Source organism: Penicillium hordei, assembly GCF_028827395.1.
Source record: "Penicillium hordei strain IBT 12815 chromosome Unknown utg000002l_segment0_segment0, whole genome shotgun sequence".
NCBI lineage: Eukaryota > Fungi > Ascomycota > Eurotiomycetes > Eurotiales > Aspergillaceae > Penicillium > Penicillium hordei.
Genome location: NW_026623143.1, coordinates 1,555,711 through 1,578,219, shown reverse-complemented (window position 1 = coordinate 1,578,219; position 22,509 = coordinate 1,555,711). Strand labels below are relative to the sequence as shown.

Here is a 22,509-nt window from a genome sequence, read left to right as displayed (position 1 = left end):
GGAATTAATTTAGGTCACCCCTCCATCAGCTGGCGTGTCATGGTTGGGTTGGATGAGCGCAAAGCCATGTGCTCGACTTCCAGAACTAGGCTTACATTTTCCATGCCTCGTACAGTTCATCTGCATGAACGCCATCATTAGTTGCAGCAACACGGAGAATACTATAGACAGCAAAATGGTACTTTATATTGATCATATGAAAAAAAAATATCCTCTACTAGTAATTGCTCATGTATGTACTCGCTATAGGCAGGGCTCGATGTATGCAGGGCTCGATCCAGCAAACTAAAGCCGGTTCCATGGTTGGACCGACGGCATCCCAGATTTCACGACGGCCCATCCCGTCTCGTTCAGTGGTTCAGACTCCACCAAACCCTCCAGACACTTCGGACATTACTACTTTATTACTATCTTGTAACATATACGAACACGTTGCCATGGCAAGAGAAACGACTAACGAGCCCCATCGGTATATCTTTTCCACACACATCCACTTCACACTGCCATCTTGGGCGACATCACGGGCCATGCATGGGCTTTACCGCTGCGTCGCTGGGCAGCAACCACCGTTTTGGGCAAAAATATAGAGAATTCACAGACCGCAACTTGCTCCTTGGGTCTGACCATCAATATCTTGAGTGGGCTGAAAAGTCTTCCGAGTAGTAAAAATAGCATAACTTATTATCAAGTATGAAATCGAGGGATGCGCAGCAGTTGTGTACAACGCGTTAGGATCGAAGCCGCATGATGGGGGGGCAGTGTCCTCCAACCGTACCTAAAATGAAGTCATATCTAGATCACCAAGCTGTTATGTATCCATTTTTGACATTTTGGCTGCCGACAGTTCATTGTTTCAACGTGGGGCGATGAACAATAGGCGACTCGCTATCATTGCGATCGCATACAATTTCAAGCCCTAGTCTGCCTTTTCGGGACTGGCCTGACACCAACCAGCGCTACCAGATGTGCAGTGTGCGTCATGACCGGCAGAGCTACATAGACTACACACTAATATTACAACGGCCTCGACTACAACTATTCTCTACTCTATGGAACAAAGCACGTACCTCTGTATCTTCAGCGTAAAGAACAAGACCAGCGCAACTTTGCGCAGCCACCAATACCACCAATACCAACATACTTTTTACGCTCACGCACCAAGTAAAGGGATGAAAGACGGAATTTCCAGTGCATCCTTACTGCCCACACAAAAGAATCCCAGGTCCACCCCTGATTCGAGGGTTTTGTTTTTCTTGAATGACTCAACCCTTCGAGAATCCCCCCTGTCTTAGCCAACCAGCTAAACAGAAGGCAAAAACCCGTCCTGCACTGCCGATCATCTAGGGTTGCACATGGCTTATTTTTATTTATTTTTCGAAAAAGGAATTAAATCAAACACCCACCAAACATGTTTTTTTGATCGTATCTGCATGATAGATCTCACATGCAGGCAGCAGATTAAAAAAAAAAAGGGAAATATAGACGTATCTGCTCGCCATAGATAATCCAGCGTCTAACAGATCCTACTCGACAACGGCCCCCTATTTTCTCTTCTTTCGCCACCCAAACCAAGCTGAGTTCAGCCAACGACAAAAAAATAAATCGATATAATATTTAGTTTGATTAGTGCGGAACACCAACTCGCCTAAGACTCATGGAATTTCTGGAACAAGGTTTAAAGCCCAAAAGCCCACACCAAAGCCGCTAACAAGGCTGCAGGGGGGTCAACGGGCTGGAAGCCGGGACGCATATTCCCTCGGCTGTAGGAACATAACCTTGAACAGGCGCACGGGGACACACACACAAATCTTTGTACACCGTTCCCCCTGAGCCAAATAATTGGCTCTGTCTAATTTATATCCCGTGCTTCTCGTGCGACATGCGACTTGCGGCTTGCACAGTAGGTAAGCTTAGTATGGCCTACAGCTAATATATCATTTAATATCCACACCCCCAAAGCGCGGCGGTTTAAACAGCTCAACATCCTTGCGAGACAATCAGGTTTTGGATATAGGGGTTTGTGGACGCCTAGATTGCCGTGTGGATACGGCGTACTTCCGTTCTCCGTGCGGGTTACAGAGCCCTGGTAGAATGCGGATTTCAAAGTGGGTTTGATTGGTAAATTTTGCTTTTTGATCTCAAGCCAAGTCTGGAAGTACAGGGGAATTGGTAAGGATAACAGCCTTCACCTACACTTTGCAAAGCACCTACCTCCTCGCCCCCTAGATATCTAATTAAACACGCACGCACGCTCTGGGCAAGATCCATAAAACCATATCACATGAATCGTACTTCCGACAGAATCCTATCTATCTGCCACCCCCTTGCACGGGCGGACGTCGGCTATGCCGGCGGAGAATCAAAACAAGACCTTGAACACAGTTTAGTGTTTGCTATTGGTATTCTAGGCCCCGTTGGCTTACTAGCGGTCGGGAAGATCCTCGAGGGTAATTCGTACTTGTATTATTGATATCAGGGCTTGTGTATTGAGCTTTTCAGATTTTCACTGTGCGTGCTGATCATATAGGGTTTGCATCGCTGCCCTTGCCCTGTGCCCTATAAAGAATGTGCTCCGTAAGCGCCTATAGGTCTAGGTTTGGGCTAAGTGTTGGTCTAAGTGTTGGTTAGTACTTTTGTCGTTGCGCCCATGGGATTTGTGATAGGGGCAGGGGGCTTGCGTTGGGTTGTTCTGTGGTGGTCAAGTTGCGCCTTTTTCCCCCTACTATTTGCGCATACTTCGACTCGGTGTAGTTATCTCCAAGTGGCTTGGGCCAGCCCCTATTTAGCCTTTGGACCTTGGTAGTGGAGGATATAGATTATATTCCGTACGTATTAGGAAGAAATTTTGTTCAGGCGGAGCAGATAATTGAGAACCGCCTGTGAATAATGGGCGAGCGGTAAACTCTTTGCTTCGTGGGGTTCATTCCATGGACAAGATTATATGACATGGTCTGTATTTGGATGGTTATCCTGATTTTGTAGGTATATGTACAAGCATGCATGAAATTCTATTTAAGCCCCTAACAAACCCGGAAAAAAAGAAAAAAAAAAAAAAGCCAGTATGTACAACGTAGATAGTATTGGCTGGAGGCAATATTGCTGCACATAGAATGAATGGTATCATGTTTGTCAAACCCCAACACGCGAATCGCTGATCCTCGAACAAAGAAAAATCCAATGAGTCCTCCCACCAGAATGCTGTAAAGCTGGAAGCCACAAGCATATATCTTGGGCAAAAATTAGAAAAAGAGATATAAGATAAACGGTCTATGCAACCATATACTCGCCGTCGCCCCGCTTGGCCTGCATAACTCGGGACCAACGGAAGGCCTGCGATGAAGCTGGTGCCCTGCCGCCAACCAGTGGAGGTGGGGGACCGAGCCCGTTAGGATAAATTGGGAATGAAGATTCCTCAGAATGCTCAGCCCAGATCCGTTCCAGAAGCTCTAGACAGGAAAGGTTGTTGATGAAGCCAGAGTCCTTAGAGATATCCTTGCAGCGATTGCGGATAATCGAACGGTGATCGTCCTGGACACACTCTGAACCGACAATGAACAGTGGCCAGAGAAGATATACATCTGATTGCACGGTAATGATGCAGTGCATGGCGAGCTGGACAAGGTGCTGGATACGGCCATGAGATGATGGAAGGGTCGGCTCGGCTAGACGTTCGCAGTAGAGAAGGGCAGCATGACGGAAACACTCCGAGATCTGGTAGACGTCCTGGAGATTCTCGGGTGCCACTTGGTATGCTGATGAGGAAGTCCGTGGTGTCACATAGGTAGTAGAGTTCCAAGTCATTGTAGATGCAGATAAGGGCGGAGAGGGAAAAGCGGCTTGAGCAGGTGGGTCGAATCGCCAGGATTCGAGTCGCTGCCTGAGCGAATACCACTCTGTCCAGAATTCTGGAGAGGAAGGACGACGGCATGAGTCACTGCTTTGCGGCGGCGTGGGAAGAGAGAATCCGTATTCCGGTGCGGAGCCCATTCCAGTGTTGGGCACTGTTTCCCATCCAGGGAACAGCATATTAGGAGGGAGGGACGCAGTGGAGATAGCAGCGTCACTTGGGCGCGATAGATTGGGCTCTTGGTCCTGACTCAGAAGATTCAAACGCCCCAGCTGAGAAATCAGCTTGAACAGACGACCATCACAGCCGGCCAAGTTTTCCAGCCCCCATTCTCCATCGGTTATGGAGCTGATCTCCAAACATGTTCCACGGAGTTGTACATCACGGTCATTTGTAGTTGCCGTCAATGTATCAAACCACGAGAACATGCGGATGAACCATTTGAGATCATCCGTTACGACACGGGAATGGCGCATTCGGATCGCAAGAAGTCTTGTTACTCCAGCAAATTGTGCACGGAATCCGGCAACGCCAGTATCACAGCCGTGGAAAAGACAGAGAATTAACAGAGTTGCCAATACGGAGTCTGACAATCTGCGGCGAGGGTCGGCCAAATCAGCATTTAAAGCCTTAACGGCCATCCCTCGATGATGATTTTCTTCTCTCATATACCCTTCCACCATTGAGATACCATATCGATCTTGGAAATCTTCGTCGGTAAGGGCGCGGTGAGCCATTGATGACATACGTGCCGGCAAAGTTCGTTCCGTGGAGAGGTGATTGTGCTCTCGCCTCTGGCGCAAGTTGCTCGTAGCCAGCGTTGCAATCGCCTCCTGCAGAGCCTCACTCTCCATCGCCAAGCGTATAATGTGAGTGCGGAACGGATTTGTCGGGGTATCAAAGGCAACAATCATAGGAGCGATAACTTCAGCGTAGTAGCTGATGAGATACCGAATACGCGGGGTCCGTCCCACGGATCGTGCCAAGAGAAGCTGAGAGAGTGATGGAGAATGGGCGGCGTTCCAAAGCACATGGTAATTAGGATCATGTTTGATATCCTCTTCATCCGCGTCTTGTGACGCTGGGGGACTAACAGCCTGAGATGAGAATGGAACTGCAGTCGGCGAAACCAGAGATCCAAAATTAGCCGTCGGGCTTGGAATGGGAGCATATAACAATGGCGACTCCGGGGTCATACTCTGGCTCGTATTATTTGGAATCATTGGCCGACTGGGTAACGGAAGCCCTGAAATCGCAGGCGGGGCGGCAATGGTGCTCGACCATGATTGTGGATCTGGCATGTCCATTGTCCAAACCATGTTTGAAGACATGCCAAAGGCAGCTGGCATCATGGGCGGACTACCTTCCAGTTTCACACTTGGCGTGCTGCCACCAAACGATGTCATTGTAGGGCCGGTGGACGGAGGCATCGGGGCCGCAGCATTAGCGGGTACCCGTGAAGAAGACGGGCCGCTGCTGCCTGAGGCCTTTGGTTGTAATTTCTCAGCATTCCCCGTTGATTTCTCCTCCGACTCCATCACCGGAAGCTTCTGGCCCCGGAGTTTCCCTCGACTTGCGACTCCAACACCCCATGTCAACGTCGTTTTGTATCCGGAACATTCACGGCCGAGGTCGAGGCACTGGGAGCAATATGGTCGGCGCCGGTCACACCGCGCTCCTCGCTTGGAGCAGGAAAAGCAGTCATCGGGGGCTCCGCTGACCACCGTTCTCTTACGGCGTTTCCGGACCGGAGCGTTTGGGTCGGTTTTGCGGGATTTTCCCTTGGGCGCGGGGTCTTTCGCGGGACGATCTGCTTTATCGGAGGCAGAGGCCATCTTAGACGGGTGTGGGCAAGGCCCGCACGGAGTCCATTCGTTTAGATCCTGAAAGACCTGTTGGATTGCAGTAATGGATGTTCACGGAGGCGTAGGCCACTTCGGGGGGGTTGAAGATTTGTAATGGGGGCGGAAATGTCGAATGACACGGGATCGGCGAATTCTAACGGGGTTTGGGGGGGGGGGGGGTATGGATATTTAAATATATAAAAATAAAAAGTCAACTCTGTGAGTTCTGCAGACTGAAAAAGAAGGAATAATATGATGGAGAAGGGTTGGGGGGTGGATATGTGATCTTCCCCGGTGGAGGCTGATCCGCGCTTTAGTCGATGAGGAAGAACTAGGTGGATTGGGGCGCCTTTTCGAAAAGGCAAATGGTCCCACGATGATATTGAATATCCCTCAAGTGTCTCACATGTGTTCTAATCCCATCCATAGGTTTGCCTTGAAGTTGGCCTGATAATGTATGGTTAGCAGGCCTCGACTTTCAGGTGCGGAGTGCATTTCGCAGGGTCTCATACCTTATATCCGAGATTGAACATTTGAATCCTTCAAATGATCCAAGATCAATACTATAAATACAAATATATATAACAAGAATATACATAGGCAATGCTGGTCCCAAGTGGTGTACGATGGAAATACTTATTGCATTGACGTGCCAAGCCCAGTAAGCTAATCTTCTTTCCGCCCTCGGACAATCAATGCGCCACAATTCGACAACAACCGGCCATCGCTCTGTGAATCAATATATAAAACCTTTTCTCCTTCTTGACTTGGTGAAATCCGATCGGCGTGGCCGTGCGCCGCTCCCTAACCCCCTGATTCAAAGTGCAGTTGCCCGAACTATCTAGCAATAATGAGTGCTTTTCGAACTGGGAGAGCCAAAGCGCTCATACTGGCGATGCTCGCTCTGATTCTAGTGTGCACCGTCCACTTTTACCGATCCCCAATCACCGCGTCCTCCGCCGTCCCCTTGGTCCCAAACACAGCATTCGAGGTTCCCCTCGCGCAACGCCAGAAAGACTTCTGGAAAGTCCTGCGGCCCATAATTGAACGCCACAAACCGAGTTGCCCTTCCCCGGAAAAGCGCGGCGATGTCGCAGCTCTACACTTTGACCCCACAAAAGAACAGCCGCGACCCGACCTGACGGGCATGAGCGAGGAAGCTGTACGCAAGATGGAAGAAGCCCATGCGGCCTTCATCGAGGATGTCAAGAAATCGGACAAGGAGTTGAAGCCGATTCATACCCCAGGCAAGCGAGGACTGGTATCGACAGCCGGGTCTACGTACCTTCCTGTTTTTGTCTCATCGCTGCGCATGCTCCGCCGCGCGGGGTCAACGTTGCCGGTTGAACTCTACATGAAGGATGCCACCGAGCTCGAGAAACAGGTTTGCAACGAGGTGCTTCCCAAACTCGATGCGCGGTGCTTGGTTCTGGCGGACGTGGTGGGTAAGAACATCATTGAGCATTATCAACTCAAGATCTTCGCAGTTCTTTTCTCGTCCTTTGAAGAAATTGTCTGGATGGATGCCGACTGCTTCCCTCTTGGCAAGCCTGAGGAACTACTCGACTCGGAGCCATTCAAAACCAATGGTCTTGTCACATGGCCCGACTTCTGGGCCTCCTCCGCGTCTCCATTGTACTACAGAATTTCACGCCAACAGGCACCATCCATGGCTGCCAGACAGTCGTCAGAAACTGGGGCATTCTTAGTCTCTAAGAAAACCCATTCTCTAGCTCTCTTGCTGGCGGCATATTATAACTTTTACGGCCCCTCACATTATTTCCGCTTGTTAAGTCAAGGAGGACCTGGCGAGGGAGACAAGGAAACTTTTATCCAGGCTGCCTCGGCTGTAGGCGCGCCTTTCTACACTGTCAGTGAGAGGGTGCAAGCCATCGGACACGCAAATGCGGATGGGCTGTCTGGATCAGCTATGGCACAATCAGATCCACGCGAGGACTTTGTCTTGATCCAGCAGGATAAGTGGCGTGTAAAAGACGAGGCTGTTGCCCCCGCACCGCACATTTTCTTCATCCACGCAAACTATCCCAAATTCAACCCCGGTGACCGGATCTTCGGCCTTGGATGGGAAACAACACCTACCTTGAAGGAGGACGGCTCAGCTGGACGCGCCTGGATCGCACCCCCGGATACTATCAAGCGATTTGGCTACGATGTCGAAAAGGCTTACTGGGAGGAGATCAAATGGGTGAGCTGCGAGCTAGAAACTGCGTTCAAAACGTGGGAGAACAAAGTGGACCTGTGCAAGAATGTCGAGGAATACTGGGGCCATGTCTTTGCTGAACCGCATGACGATGATCCCAAATTTACTTTGGATGGTTGATCTCAGGTCTCACTGGCATATTTTGTGCATTAGGCCGCTCCTCCACTTGCCCGGCCTCCCCTCTCATCCCCTCCCCCTCCCGAGCAGGACTCCGGTGTTTGGCTGAACTCCAAATGCACTCCGGATATATACCTCCGTTGTCTCGGTATCTGCGGCGGTGAGCACCATATTGGTTGGCAGTGAGGGTCTTCGATCACCCAAGCCATTTTTCTTCTGGCTAAACACGCCAGTCACACTATTGGAATTAGCTTTGTACAGGATTGTACAATAATAGCTCGGCCCTTGAAATCTCGGGTCTCGTACATATCACATATTTGTGTTTATAAAGCGATCTCATGACATATGTTCTATTTTCCCCTACATTTTACAATGGCGTGCCTGAATTGGAACAGTATTTTACTGTTTTCATGTAGACTGCTACTATATAACTTCTCGCTTGTACGTTGGGAAGTTTAAATAATATATGACGCCACTTTCTGTCCCGGGCAAGTGGAAGTGGCATAAAACACTTAGCCTGCGGAGGCCATTCCGAGTAATACAAAGTCACTACCTAGGTAGGCATGTAACTGCTTGCATTTAGGTACTTGCTTCAATATTTGTAAGTTACTATTACAAATGACACATGTGTACATATTTTTAACGCCCATATGTTTTATCTTCAATGTAGGTATTCATTCAGTGGCCCGTTACTCATTCAAGAGAAAGTTAAGACCAGATATCATTATTATCGTACATATTCTACTACCAACCCTTCCATCCCCGACTATATTCAATTCCAATCAGGAGACATGGAGGGGGGTATTTTGCATCGTAACATGAAAAAGAAAACCAGCATTAACAAAGTTAGTGCTTAATGCCCTTTTCTTGCAGACGCTGCTCATCCTCAGCCTTGAGCTCAGCATCAATCTTAGCACCCTTGGATGGAGCGTTGCCGTGCGACCTGGCCTGTATTAAAAACAACGTTAGCAAGTGCGTCTTAATCAAAGCTTGTTATGTGAGCAGAGATTGTATGCAACTTACAGGCTTGGTAGGGTCTTGCTTGCTCAACTCAGCCTCGGCGTCATACTCGGTGTTGTGCTTGGAGGAGTCCGGCTTGTTCTCCTGGGAGGCAAGCTTGTTGGCAATAGAGCGGCCGTCCTTGGAATCAAGGTTCTGGTGGCTATGGGGCATGCCCTCGGCGTAACGGGAGCGCTCTTGGAGCTCAGACACGGGGACGTTGCGCTGGTCACCTGCCTCATAGATACTGGGGTTTCCGACACTGGAATGACCTGAGCCTGACAAGTTTGACATGTTGTGTATATGTAAATGGGATTTAGAGATGGTTGAGAGGTTCGAGACGTTAAGAATGGTTGTCTGAATGGAAGAGGTGTTTGATTTCTTTTTACACCATTGGAAGAGCTCGATCTTATACTTGCCTTTATGATTGTGATGTCATGCTGGAGTCACTGAAATCATAGTGGGGCGTAGTCCGGCTTGGGGGCAATGACAACAGATTCTTGTTCGTTTCCGATCGTATCTGCTCCGGGCCCTTCCTTAGGGTTCTGGTTTGGAAAAGAAAACGTTGCAATCAAGGCAGAGCATTGCTTGATGACATTGTTGACGCTTGAGGGTTCCGCTGGTTAGTGTCCGCCCCACTTCATACTTGTTCGTGTAGAACGTTGGTAGCTTGCTTATATTTCGTAGTACCTAATGTGTAAATAAGTTGCGTTGTTTTCATTATTCATAGCATGGCTTGGTGTAGATATTTTGTACCTATTGACTTCTTTTTGTACATTGTTTTCGTGGATGTGTGTGAACTATTCAGTTCGCAATCGACTTATATCCCTCCGAGGTAGGAATTCGCTAATGTAATGTAGTACCTGATATTCTTTGGGTTATTTCCTCTTAAATCCGATAACTCTCCATCCTTTACATCTCTAGGAAGAAAATAAAAGAGAGGTTCGAAGTTTTATACTAAGATACCATACTCCGTCCAAAATGCCTTGATCTGCAGCGACCCACTTCAGCCGCCGGAGTGTACTGCGATTGATGGAGAGATCACCAACTTTACGTTGTATTGAACGCTGTAATTGTACGATGTACTTTGTACGCCATGTTCTGTCGATTACCAATCCGAGCCAGCAAGCTGCAGCTGCAGCCCAAAATCTTTTCGATACTTCTACCATCCCACCCACCAAGAACAACCATGAGTTTTTCCACCGCAACACCGGAGGTCCAGCCCCGCTACCGCCAACTTTTCACCGAGCTAGAGAACCGCTTCAAGACCACCAATCTGGGCAATGATAAATGGTACATCCTAGCCATCTCCACACTAGTCGCCAGCCCAGACCCAGAGCGAGCAGACCAGCTCTACCTCCACCTCACCCAGCAAGCAGACTATGCGACCTCGGCAGCCCGGCAAGCCCTGATTCGCCGGCTGCGCGAGGCGCTCGTCAAATCTGTACCTATAGTCGGAGTATGCAAGCCCATTGAGGCGATTCTAGCCATTAGCGAGGTCGAGCGCGACGAGGACAAGGATTTTACCTTCACCCGCGAGGGATGGCAATGCGACGAAGCAAACCACGAGCGTGGCACTGGGTGGCTGCAGAAGCTGTACGCGCGTAACACGACAGGCACGCTGGATTTGTTCAGTGCGCATAAGGACTTTTCTTGGCTCTCCAAGGAGATTACTTACGGGTTGTTTTTGTCCGATCGTCAGGTCTTGAATGACCTTGATACACAGCTTGTTGTGCTGCCTGGTATCATGAGTCAAAATCTGCCTAAGGAGACCCATTGGCATATTCGGGGCACGAGGCGCATTGGTGTTCCTCGGGAGGAGGTTCAGGTTATTTGGGATTGTGTGCAGCTTGTCGCTCAGTTCTTTGATGTTAAGCTTCATAAAGTGCCGACTGTTGAAGCTGTTGAGTACGATATTTAGACTTGGAGGCTTAATTTCCAAAAGCAATACTTTTCGGGGTTTGATATGCTACAATTGCATAGTATCTGAGTGCATGTTCTTACGACGCTTCAAACGCTCTAATTGTTGAGGTTTTGTTTGTGTATTCAAATGTTATTTACTTGGTCTATTTATATATATTTAGGTGTAAGTATAGCTAGCCAGTGCACCCTTGGACAGCTTGTCAACGAAGCCCATAGATTAACGAAGGCTTTCCCTAAGACTTTTGAAGACACCTAAATACATTTGTAATATGTAGCATATTATCATAGATCACGCGAATCAATTGATGGTCCCTGGGACCTGGGCAGCCAACAATGACCTACATCTGCGATAACAACCGATAAGGAAAAAAGTTCGAAAGCGGCCGAGCGCGGGGCCAAGGTCAACCTTTGAACTTCAATTCTACCCAATCCAAGGCAAAACACACCTCAATTAGCACAAAATGGTTAAGCGGAAAGAACTCGGTGATGTCACCATGGGCGGCACCAAGCCAGAGGAGTCCGACTCCGACGAGGTCAGACTTGTACCCCGGACTGTGTGCCGTCGGATTGCTAACCATAATGACGACTGCAGGACATGGACATGGTCAATGTAGAATTTGAATGGTTCGACCCTCAGCCTATCGATTTCCATGGCCTGAAGAACCTCCTGCGCCAGTTATTCGACAACGATGCCCAGATTTTCGACATGTCCGCGCTGGCTGATTTGATTCTCTCTCAGCCAACACTGGGATCAACAGTGAAGGTTGATGGGCATGAATCGGATCCCTATGCGTTCTTGTCAATTCTCAATATGCAGGAACACAAGGTTCGCAATTTCCCGATCTTCGTATTTTCGTTGCACTAACAATCTGCTCCTAGGACAAACCCGTCGTCCAGGACCTGATCAACTACCTCAAGACCAAATCCGCCTCTAACCCGTCCCTCTCCGCCGCTTCCCAGCTCCTTTCCCAATCCCCGACCCCTCCCATCGGTCTCATTCTGACTGAGCGGTTGATCAACATGCCCTCCGAGATTGTCCCTCCCATGTACAACATGCTGCAGGAAGAGATTGCCTGGGCTGTTGAGGACAAGGAGCCCTACACCTTCTCGCACTACCTGGTTCTCTCTAAGAACTACGAGGAAGTCGAGTCCAAGCTGGATCAGGAAGAGTCCCGGCCTCAGAAGAAAAAGAAGAAGGGTGGTGAGCAGGCCGAGCGCTTCTTCTTCCACCCCGAAGACGAGGTTATTGAGCGCCATGCGCTGTGTGCTGGCTCTATTGATTACACCCACAAGTCCGACGATGGTCACTCAGACTCCAAGCGTGCGTTCCAGGAGCTGGGTATCCGGACGAAAGGTAGCTTGATTTTGATTGAGGCAGCTAAGTTCGAGCCTATGGTTAAGGCTCTTACCCAATATATGTCGTAGTTAATGTTAAGACTTTGTAGTCTGATGCAGCTCACGTCCAGTTTACGACAAAAATATATTCAATTCTAGCTTATTTTGCTTTGAACTTTTGTCTTCTGTGTATCCCCGGGACAGTGTTGCGTCGGCCACATGATTCTCATAATGCTTGCTCATAAATGTTGACATTTGATGGTTTGATATCGTAACCATACATATGTTAGAATGCTGTTTATTCCCATTGTGTGCCCTTGAGTCTCTGCATGAGGTACTCGACCTCAACAATCTTGGTCAATGGGATGACACATTCCTAGTGGAGGAGCACAAAAGTCAGCGATCATGCACCCAGAACCAAAACTCCAAAATGTCTCTTCTCACCTTGTACATAGCAACGACAGCCTCAATGTTAATCTTGGAACCATTCTCATCAGGAAAAGCAGGATCAGTGCCATAAGTCTTCGCCTTGAGACCCAAACGTTCAAGAACCTTGAGCTCAACCGCGGAATTGGTAATAGCAGCATCGATACCCGCCCGATCCTCCGCCTTAATCAAACGCACAAAAGTTTCAGGATCCTTCTGGAACTTCGACTCAGCAACGAACTTTCCGAAATGAATGCGGCGCGACAGTGCCTGCAAAACAGCAACATCGCAGGTCGCCGCGGAACCGTAGTTCTCCTGTGTCTCGCCACGGTCCTCCCGACCAAACTTGGGGCACACTGCCGGCAGGACCTCTTTAATGTACCGTTCCTTGATTACGTCGTTGACGCAGACATCGTTCTCGTGCAGGATGCGCGGGTATTCCAGCGGTTGCAGGATGGGCTCTTCGAGCACGTCCGGGAAGAAGGGGTACTCGTCGGGCGACTGGTAGCGGCGTACTCGCGACTGAATACGCTCTTGTTCGCGGAGTAGGTAGTCTAGCAGACTGAGCTCGCTGTTGGGGATCTTAACGCCGCCGGGGGCGTAGATAGTCTTGTTCAGCGGGAATTGAACCCGTTCGATCAGGTGAAAGGTAATGGTGTCTTCCAATCGACTGTGGGCCTGGAATGTCAGTTATCAGCTCTCATTGCGGTGGGGGTTGGAGGTTCAATAGAAATGTAGTATTTCGTGTGTATAGTGTGTATTGAAGGTTATGGCGGGGGCGGGGAAAGAGTTTGGGCAGTCTTTTAGCTGGGGGAAAGGTGAGAACTCACATCAACTGGAAACGAATATTAGCAAGGTCCAGTGCCTTGAGGGCATCAGAGAGGTCAATGGCGGTGTCCATGGCTTGTATGTGGTGATGTGTAGATGAAGAGAGTCTGCGGGACTGCAAAGTTGTTTCTGAATACCTCTAGTCCACTCCGCGCGTCCTCCCATTTATATATGACAGAAAAGGGGCAAAAAGAAAGGAAACATGCAGTGAGAGAAGGTCTACATCGTTCTCATATGCAGAGATCAACAATTACAAATAGAAAAAACGGTGAATGAACAACGATCAGCCTTCCAATGATCTGGTATATGATGATCCATGCATTTGGTACTTTGGACCGTATGCGACCGAGGCACTTGCAGAAACACCACAATCGAGCAAAAACCAACACACTTGAACATCCTTGCACTTGGATCAAACATCGATTTAAACCCATATTCCGACAAGTCGAAAGCGAAAGCACCAGTGCTGGTTTCAGCTTGTAAAAGTACGATACGGCAGTACCCGGGGAACGCGGTAAACCCGCGTGGGACACCAAGTCTCCTACTTCAACCTACCTCAAGCTTCCAACTTTCCTCTCCTCGTATCGCATGGGTTTCGGTTGAGGCCAAGATACTCTCCGTCTCATGGAGAACCAGCGCCGCGACGACTCGCCCTCGGGTCTATCAGATATCGTCGAGGGCGATGGCCTTCTGGGCACTGGCTTAACGGTAGGCTTTTTCCCACCCTCCGATGGCGCACCCCCCACCAAACTGCAGGCTGATTGGATTTCCTCTGCGGTGATTGCAGACTCGTCACCTTGAGGCATTCGGACGAAAAGTCACAACGACCGCAGGACACCTGATGGGACCGGGCGAACAGAACAGCGCCCACTTGCACAATGCTATGACCGACATCCACCGCGAGCTGCGGCGACCGGCCACGCAGCGCAAAGTGTTCTCTCTAACACAAACAACGCCGACCGACCTTGTCCGCTCAAAGCTTTCGACTACCGAGATCCAGTCGCGTGCCCTTTCATCCCTCCCGGATGATCTTCTCGCCAACATTCCCGAAGACAGCAGCTCCTACTCCCTTTTCCAGGGCTTCCAGGCCTCCGTTCCCGAAGAAGAGCACGAGAAGAAGCGACACCGAAGGCGTACCTCCAAGGGGAAGCATTTGAAGGACGTGGAGAGAGGTGGCACCTTGACTGCCGGCCCGGCCGGGTTAAAGGATCAGCGGAAATCGCTGAGTCGCAAATTGGAGTTGATGGGAATCCGGAAGAATATGTGTAGCGCAGAGATTCATGAAATCGATAACAAGGTCGCCAACTTACACAAAATGCGCAAGATTGTTCTCGATCGATTGGCCGGCTTGGAAATGGACGAAGCGGGATTGGAGCAAGAACGTGGGTCAACATGTCGATACAAACGAAACCATGGGAGAAAACTGATTAACATGGAACAGTGACGGATCTCGATAATAAATTGGAAGATTTCCCAGAAGAGGAGGAATCACAGGACACACCAGTTGCGACGCCGCGGTCAGACGGCCAGGATGGTTCTATCGCATCGTCGGGAGATCCAGCGATGGACGCTTCGTTCATGTCAGAATCCATTTACGAGAAAATCCCCTCACCTTCACCAAAAAGTCTACGACATAAATCTAATCGTATGGAATCCTTCAGTCTGGTACGCGAAACACAACTGACAACAGATTTAGGGAAACGGTCGATGCCAATTCTACATGAACACTTCGCCCCGGGGTCTCTGATCAAGGAAATAGAAGCGCACACCGACATGGTCACAGCCATTGACTTTGACTATCCATTTGGTACTATGGTCAGCGCTGCACTAGATGATACTGTGAGAGTTTGGGACATGAATGTCGGCCGATGCTCCGGTTTCTTGGAGGGACACAATGCCTCGGTTCGATGCTTACAAGTGGAGGATAACATCGTAGCCACGGGTTCTATGGATGCTTCTGTCAAGCTGTGGGACCTGAGCCGTGCTCGGCCCGCGACCCGGGATGGACGCCTCAACAAACACGAGCGTGACCAAGAAGAGGGAGCTTCAGAACACAATTTCCCAGTACCACCGTCCTCTAACCTCGAAGACTGCAATGTATTCTCGCTAGAGGCACACGTTGATGAGGTGACAGCGCTTCATTTCAAGGGTGACACCCTTGTCTCAGGTTCTGCAGACAAGACACTCAGACAATGGGATCTAGTCAAAGGTCGCTGTGTCCAAACTCTGGATGTTCTGTGGGCGTCAGCCCAGGCATCCTCGTCCATGATGGGAGACTCCGACTGGCGACCATCGGGTCGCATGCCCGATGCTTCGGCCGACTTTATTGGTGCAGTGCAGTGCTTTGACGCTGCGCTGGCATGCGGTACGGCAGATGGCATGGTCCGTCTTTGGGATTTGCGCAGTGGCCATGTCCACCGGAGTCTTGTAGGACACACGGGGCCGGTCACATGTCTTCAATTTGATGATGTGCATCTGGTCACGGGTAGTCTCGATCGCAGTATTCGGGTAAGCATACCAGTTTTTTCTCCTTTTTTTCTCTCTCGCTTGGGTATTGTTTCTAATTGTTCGTAGATTTGGGATCTACGTATGGGCTCTATTTACGACGCTTATGCCTACGAGAAGCCAATCACCGACATGATGTTCGATGCCAAACGAATCGTGGCCGCTGCCGGAGAGAGTGTGGTTAAGGTCTACGACAAGGCCGATGGCAACCACTGGGACTGCGGTCCAGGTGCTGGACTTGACGACGACGGGCCATTCCCTGCGACCGTCGAGCGGGTTCGTCTTAAAGACGGCTACCTCGTTGAGGGACGTAAAGACGGCACCATGGCTGCCTGGACGTGTTAGATAGGTAAGATCTTCTTTTAGTTAGGAGGTGCATACTTGGGGGGGGGGAGGGGGTCCACATCTTGCTTTTACCTCAGCCTTTTTGCGACCGTTGTATAGTATTCAATCTATGTCTTAGTAGCGACCGGGTGAATCAGGAGTAGGGCCAAGTTGGTTATTCTGTATACATGATCAAAGTCCTTCAGGCAGGGGAGCAAGATGAAACAAAAATAGCAAGATCGTAGTAGTCCGAGGCGCAAGAGTTGACAAAGAGACTTAAGCAACAAAGACTATGGAAGTGAGACTATAGTCTATAAAGAACAGCAGAAATATAAAGAACATCAAATTCCAGAGTCCGATGTTGTACATATATACTCCAAAAGTCGAGAGTTGAGATTCTTCAGTGATCTTCTAGACTTGCGCCTCCACCCTTTTTCCCCTACTTTTCATTCACTTCACCCCAACCTTCTGAGTTCTCCCCCGGATTCCTGCCAACTCAGACCCAGATTGTCAGCTATTCTTGGAACAAAGCGAACACCCTTCGATCTCTCTCGGGCGGATCACCTTCGGAAGCTACTGGTAACTGCAAGTCACGTTCCCGTCGCGTCTGCGCGTCTCTCCGGGGCCGCGATCTACAGGCTTCGGACAACTACACGCGGCTTTTCGGGGTCTGCATTTTTAATCTGTTCTCTGGTAAGTCTGGAATTATTATCGCCTTCTTCTTCTTTTTTATTTTATTTTATTTTTTACTTAATACTCGCGGGAACCAATGGCCTTGGTCCGCCATACTTGTACATGTTCCATTCTCGTGACACCATTTCCAGTTTATGTTGTATTATGTCTTGATACATGAATGTGTGGATGTCCTGTTTCAATCATTGCTTGGTATTCCCAGGTTTCAATTTACACATTGATTATGTCCCATTGACTGGATTTGTTCTGCTTTACTTGTCCAGTCCAAAGCTGATATCTCAACTAGATACAAAACAAGAACAACATATCATCTTTGGAATCCGCCCTAGAGGTTAAAGGTACAGATGCCGCCTAAACGTGCTACGCGCCGGGCTGGCGCGACTCCTCAACGGCCACATCCGGCGCCCGAATTTGAGTCCATCCTCGACCTTGTGCAAGGACCTGTTTTGCCCAGTGTTCCAGTCCAAGCATCGTTCAACTATGGCGCTACTACTACCACAGCATTACCCAAGCGCATGTCGATGCGGCCCAATGTTGGGATTGACCAGGCGGTTGGAGCAGTCGATGCCCATCTTGAGGTTGCTCGGAAGCGAACAGCCGCTACAAAGAAGAAGCAAGGCCCCCAAGCACGCCAGTCAAAGCGTGAGCCAACACCCGACGAGGCTCAGCTTCAGCAGTCGCTACACAATGCAGCAGACGAACATTCCGATCAAACTCCTTCGCCTCCTGTTCCACATTCGGTATCAACGGACTCTAGTCCGGGCGCTCAACCCCCATTAAAACGCCAGTTGTCGAACTCTCCTCTTTATCCATCGCCGCTTCAGCGGGCAGGATCTCCTCGCATTCACAGTCCTCTGGGTAGCAGCTCGCCATTCCGCCACAGCTCTGTCGACAATGCTTCTGTTGCGTCTTGGAATCTGGAACGTGATATTAACGATGATGACCTGCAAAGAACGCGACCAAGCAAACATGGACGCAATATCACAGCGCCCCCTCGACGAATTTCTGGCCTGGCTAATGTTCTCGAGGAGGAGGAGGAAGAAGAAGAGGAAAAAGAAGAAGAAGAAGATAAGTTTGAATCGGCGATATATCACGATTTAGAGCCCGATGTCCCTAAGGAAGGCTTTTTGCGTCGATGGCTAGGATCAGTGCGACCCCAACATCAGGAGCCCCAGAGTAACAATGAACCCCTCACCGGGGTACGCCCAAAAAGCTGGATGCAGATGTTCTCGGCAGTAATGGAGGGCCCCTATCAAAACTGGATCCGGGGTGCCTTCTATTTGCTTTTGTTCCTGAGCTTTATCTTCATGCCCCTGATTGCCGCAAAGCTTCGCGTTTATCTAGATCATGGTGTTCTGGATTGGGACTTGTCTTCGAACGTAAACATGTCTAAACCGGAAGTTTTCCATAGCCTTCGGAACCAGGTATCAAAAATGGACATTCAGATGTCATCCCTGTCGAAAGAGATCAGCTCTGTTCGATCGGAAAAGTCCATTCATGATTCGACGCCCACGGATGCAAGCCTCCATCAGAAACCGGTCTATAAGGTGAATTTCCTTTCGGTGGCATTGGGGGCAATCATTGACCCAGCGAAAACATCACCAACTTTGGGTCCCAAGCAGAGCGCTTCCCTCCGAGCACTCCTCTGGGCGACTTCATTTGCAACACGACGCACCCTCCGAGCACCGCAATCCCCCATGTCTGCCCTTAGCACGTGGGAAGAGGTAGGCGACTGCTGGTGCAGTGCCCCTCGCAATGGAATAACCCAACTATCTGTCCTTCTCGGCCGCGACATCGTGGCAGAAGAGTTGGTCGTTGAGCACATTCCCGCGGGCGCTTCTCTCGAACCAGAAGCGGCACCTCGAACAATTGAGCTGTGGGCTCGCTTCAAAGTGAACCCGCACAAAACACCAGTCAAAGCCAAACCAACGCCCGAGGCTCGACCTGGTCGTGGCTTCCTGAAACTCTTCGGAGATGCCACAGTGTCACAAGCGCCGCCGTCAACCCAGGCCCCTTCGTCCCGCGAAACAGGACTTGGGGGATTCCTAATCCCTGGAATCGGTTCACTTCACGGGTTGGTGATGGATCTATTGCGTCGGAGCAACCCCTTCGAACCTCCAAGCGCTTACTCAGACGACCCAATCCTCGGCCCCAACTTCTACCGCATCGGGAAGGTCGAATACGACCTCCACAGCCCGGACTATGCACAGACATTCAAGCTCAACACCATCGTCGACGTGTCAACAATCCGCGTGGACAAGGTTGTCTTCCGAGTGACCTCAAATTGGGGTGCCAACCACACCTGCATCTACCGATTCAAGTTACACGGACACCTCTAGACCCGGCTACAGGTATTCGGTCGTTGGGCTTTGATCCGTCTCCTACACCTCTTTCATGTATTTACCCAAGGAATCAGGTTCTGGCTGGTTCTAGAATTTGGACAAAATGTGCTTTGCGATGATACCTTGCATGGCTGCGGCGGCGTTACATGGTTTTCTTTTGGGTCAGTTTCTTTCTTTCTCTTTTTTTTCGCCTCGAGATATTTATCTTTTAGAGCCATATCATATAATAGCCATGGTTTCATTCGGGTCTGTTTCTATCCTAGCGCTTTGATCTGCCAACAGCACGTTCCCGTGCTTCTCTTGTCCTCCCTAGTAGTTTCATATTTTCTTGTCACACTCAACTTTGCAACGAGAGCCTAATACGTTGTCGGTTGCTTCGTGTTGCCCTTGCGTGCATGGTCATGTATATATGGCTTTGGATATACATATGAAGGTTAATATGAGCTGAGAAAACAACGGGTGGCTCTTGTCAACTCGTTGAGAGTCGCTCCTTCCTACTTTCCCCATTCACAGCCGCCGATTCCTTCAGTATCACGGTCACTATATCTCTTGTACTATGCCTCTGGGCGCGTGGCGCATGGTACACAACGACCCCTGAATCTCTCTGCCCTCTAATCCTTCTATAGGGCAAAGCGCGTTATCTGCCAGGCTGCGACGGGAGTATATAGATGGGAACTTTGAGTCATGTTTTACTTCTATTTACTTGAATGTCCTTAATCTAAGCGCATACCCCCCCGTCAACCCGTTTGTTACCAAGTCATCTCGAAAGCTGGTATCCAACCAACACTGGGAACAGAAGTAACTGAAACAGTTGGGTATAGAATGTTCGCCAAGTGGATGCTAACTTCCTACGCAGATGTGATAGACGATGTTGTGCCCTGAATCCTGCTATCTGTTAACGGCATAAGCTCTCTGAACGATGTCCCCCAAAGTGTTTGAATATGGAGCTAGATCCCCAGGAAATTGTTGACCATCAATCCAGATTCCGAATTCTTCATAACATAGTTCAACTACTATCATCATGGCTCCAGTGCGCTCACAGCCCTTGAAGTTGGAACCCCAGCCGCACACAGAATCGTCAAACGCTTCGACTGCTCTGGTAAATCCCCGTGAACAGCTGACGATGAAGAAGGCGCAGGCAATCGAACTTGTCAAACAACGGCTTGAATCCGTGAGTATCATATGGATTTATATGATATTTGCCCGAGATTGGACCTGCTGTATCATCTGGTGATACTTTGTCTAAATATACCAATGTAAACGAGTCTAATGTATAGTATCAAATGGTTAATGGCATACCTCGCACCATAAGTACGAGGAGATGGAAAGGCGAGGGAAAGGTGAGGAGCGGCAACATCCATATATCATTGAACAAGGATCATTCCAATGTTTCCGTATAACCCGCATACTTGCAGCCCAATCGAAATATTCAAATATTATAATCTGATATGAAAAAAAAAAAAAAGAAAATAACACATGTAAGATATTCCAATTAAATTTTCCTGTTAGTATCCCTTTTTCCAATAAATTTCAATCTGGTTGCGTAGGATCCCTCTCCCCCACATATCGAAAGGCGGAAGACCCTCGACTCGGGACCTTCATCTCTGGTCACGCGCCTTTCGTGCAGCCCATCCTCGTACCTACGCCCCCAATGGCCTCCGAGCGAGCGATCGACCGGGAAGAGAGACAAGGCCTTGTAAGTCTCCCTTTTTGCTTTTTCAAAAGAGGGTGGGGAACCCCTCTTTATACCTGACGTTGGACACTGTGGGGGATCGGACATTGTGAACGTGTTTCGGGGCATGGGTTCACCAGTCACCAAATCACCTGGGGCCATATCCAGATCTTGACTAACGCAAACAGCGCGCCATTCGCGATTTCCTCAAGGCCCGAAACTCCTACGATGTCCTACCGCTCAGCTTCCGACTCATCATCTTCGATACGTCGCTTTCCGTCAAGGAGAGTCTGAACATCCTGATTCAAAACGGTACGTTTCCCGCGATCCCTTCACATCCTTTTCTACAAAATTGCTGGACTCCAGCTGACTGCGAACCGGGAAATCGGGAGGTACAGGCATCGTTTCAGCTCCGTTGTGGGACTCCAAAGCTTCCAAATTCGCAGGTCTTCTGACCACCTCCGACTACATCAATGTCATCCAATACTATTTCCAGAACCCCGCCGCACTGGACCAAATCGATCAATTCCGCCTGGATAGTTTGCGAGGTGCGTTGGGCCCTCCCCCGTGTCGCCGCATTTCCTGCAGGTACACCTGGCTAACGGGAATATACAGAAGTTGAAAAGGCGCTAGGCGTGGCGCCGCCGGAGACCGTCTCCATCGATCCAGAGCGCCCTCTTTACGATGCCTGTCGGCGCATGCTGGAATCGCGCGCCCGCCGTATTCCCCTCGTCACCAGCGATAGCCAGACCGAGCGGCCCCACGTTCTCAGCGTCATCACACAATATCGTATCTTGAAATTTGTCGCTGTCAATGTCCCCGATACGCAGCAGCTGCGGCGTCCGCTGGGGGAACTCTTGCTTGGATCGTATGATAACGTTGCCACGGCTTCGATGGATACCCCGGTTATTGATGTCATTCATATTTTGGTCGAGCGCAGCATATCCAGTGTCCCGATTGTGAACTCGGAAGGCGTGGTGTATAATGTATTCGAGTCGGTCGATGTCATTACCCTGATTAAGGGTGGTTTCTACGATGATTTGAGCCTCACGGTTGGGGAAGCATTGAAGAAACGTTCTCCGGTATGTGACCCTCCGTTCCTGATGATATCAGTTTGATACTTACAGCTGTACCTTCTGCGCAGGGTTTCCCGGGTATCTACACATGTTCTTTGAATGATGGACTGGACACTATCTTTGACACTATCCGCAAATCCCGGGTGCACCGTCTCGTTGTCGTGGATGAGCACTTCAAGCTCAAGGGCGTTCTGACTCTGAGTGATATCCTGCACTATATTCTTCTCGAGGGAGAGAATGAGGAAGCCTGATCGGCTTCGAGTTTGCAAGTGACTTCTCCCATACATATTCCGTTTTGCATAGTTCCGGCGTTTTGATCTGCCCTGTTCTGGTTCTTCGAGGGATCCCTCGAAGATG

The 22,509-nt window shown here is 49.6% G+C and overlaps 9 protein-coding genes across 9 annotated transcripts; 6 read left to right on the top strand and 3 right to left on the bottom strand.

Moving 5' to 3' along the window:
- Positions 1–3,267: 3,267 nt before the first annotated feature.
- On the bottom strand, positions 3,268–5,682 carry N7537_003884 (Zn(II)2Cys6 transcription factor; the record flags this gene model as incomplete). Its single annotated transcript, XM_056894942.1, has 1 exon — positions 3,268–5,682. One exon carries the CDS (start codon positions 5,680–5,682, stop codon positions 3,268–3,270), a length of 2,415 nt encoding a protein of 804 aa, XP_056754690.1.
- Positions 5,683–6,541: 859 nt separating this feature from the next.
- N7537_003883 (alpha-mannosyltransferase) lies at positions 6,542–8,032 on the top strand (the record flags this gene model as incomplete). Its single annotated transcript, XM_056894941.1, has 1 exon — positions 6,542–8,032. One exon carries the CDS (start codon positions 6,542–6,544, stop codon positions 8,030–8,032), a length of 1,491 nt encoding a protein of 496 aa, XP_056754689.1.
- Positions 8,033–8,875: 843 nt separating this feature from the next.
- N7537_003882 (uncharacterized protein) lies at positions 8,876–9,322 on the bottom strand (the record flags this gene model as incomplete). Its single annotated transcript, XM_056894940.1, has 2 exons — positions 8,876–8,977; positions 9,053–9,322. 2 exons carry the CDS (start codon positions 9,320–9,322, stop codon positions 8,876–8,878), a joined length of 372 nt encoding a protein of 123 aa, XP_056754688.1.
- An 895-nt stretch (positions 9,323–10,217) lies between these two features.
- On the top strand, positions 10,218–10,949 carry N7537_003881 (uncharacterized protein; the record flags this gene model as incomplete). The annotated part of the gene is made up of 1 exon (XM_056894939.1): positions 10,218–10,949. The coding sequence occupies one exon, from the start codon at positions 10,218–10,220 to the stop codon at positions 10,947–10,949; it is 732 nt and encodes a 243-aa protein (XP_056754687.1).
- A 463-nt stretch (positions 10,950–11,412) lies between these two features.
- Positions 11,413–12,376, top strand: N7537_003880 (protein-transporting protein BCP1; the record flags this gene model as incomplete). Its single annotated transcript, XM_056894938.1, has 3 exons — positions 11,413–11,484; positions 11,544–11,777; positions 11,831–12,376. The coding sequence occupies 3 exons, from the start codon at positions 11,413–11,415 to the stop codon at positions 12,374–12,376; spliced, it is 852 nt and encodes a 283-aa protein (XP_056754686.1).
- Positions 12,377–12,584: 208 nt separating this feature from the next.
- On the bottom strand, positions 12,585–13,613 carry N7537_003879 (chorismate mutase ARO7; the record flags this gene model as incomplete). The annotated part of the gene is made up of 3 exons (XM_056894937.1): positions 12,585–12,662; positions 12,731–13,382; positions 13,543–13,613. 3 exons carry the CDS (start codon positions 13,611–13,613, stop codon positions 12,585–12,587), a joined length of 801 nt encoding a protein of 266 aa, XP_056754685.1.
- A 551-nt stretch (positions 13,614–14,164) lies between these two features.
- On the top strand, positions 14,165–16,390 carry mdv1 (uncharacterized protein; the record flags this gene model as incomplete). The annotated part of the gene is made up of 5 exons (XM_056894936.1): positions 14,165–14,248; positions 14,328–14,922; positions 14,982–15,185; positions 15,237–16,048; positions 16,115–16,390. 5 exons carry the CDS (start codon positions 14,165–14,167, stop codon positions 16,388–16,390), a joined length of 1,971 nt encoding a protein of 656 aa, XP_056754684.1.
- Positions 16,391–17,406: 1,016 nt separating this feature from the next.
- Positions 17,407–19,401, top strand: N7537_003877 (uncharacterized protein; the record flags this gene model as incomplete). Its single annotated transcript, XM_056894935.1, has 1 exon — positions 17,407–19,401. One exon carries the CDS (start codon positions 17,407–17,409, stop codon positions 19,399–19,401), a length of 1,995 nt encoding a protein of 664 aa, XP_056754683.1.
- Positions 19,402–20,425: 1,024 nt separating this feature from the next.
- On the top strand, positions 20,426–22,403 carry snf4 (AMP-activated serine/threonine-protein kinase regulatory subunit SNF4; the record flags this gene model as incomplete). Its single annotated transcript, XM_056894934.1, has 6 exons — positions 20,426–20,575; positions 20,978–21,100; positions 21,265–21,388; positions 21,475–21,624; positions 21,692–22,158; positions 22,221–22,403. The coding sequence occupies 6 exons, from the start codon at positions 20,426–20,428 to the stop codon at positions 22,401–22,403; spliced, it is 1,197 nt and encodes a 398-aa protein (XP_056754682.1).
- Positions 22,404–22,509: the final 106 nt, after the last annotated feature.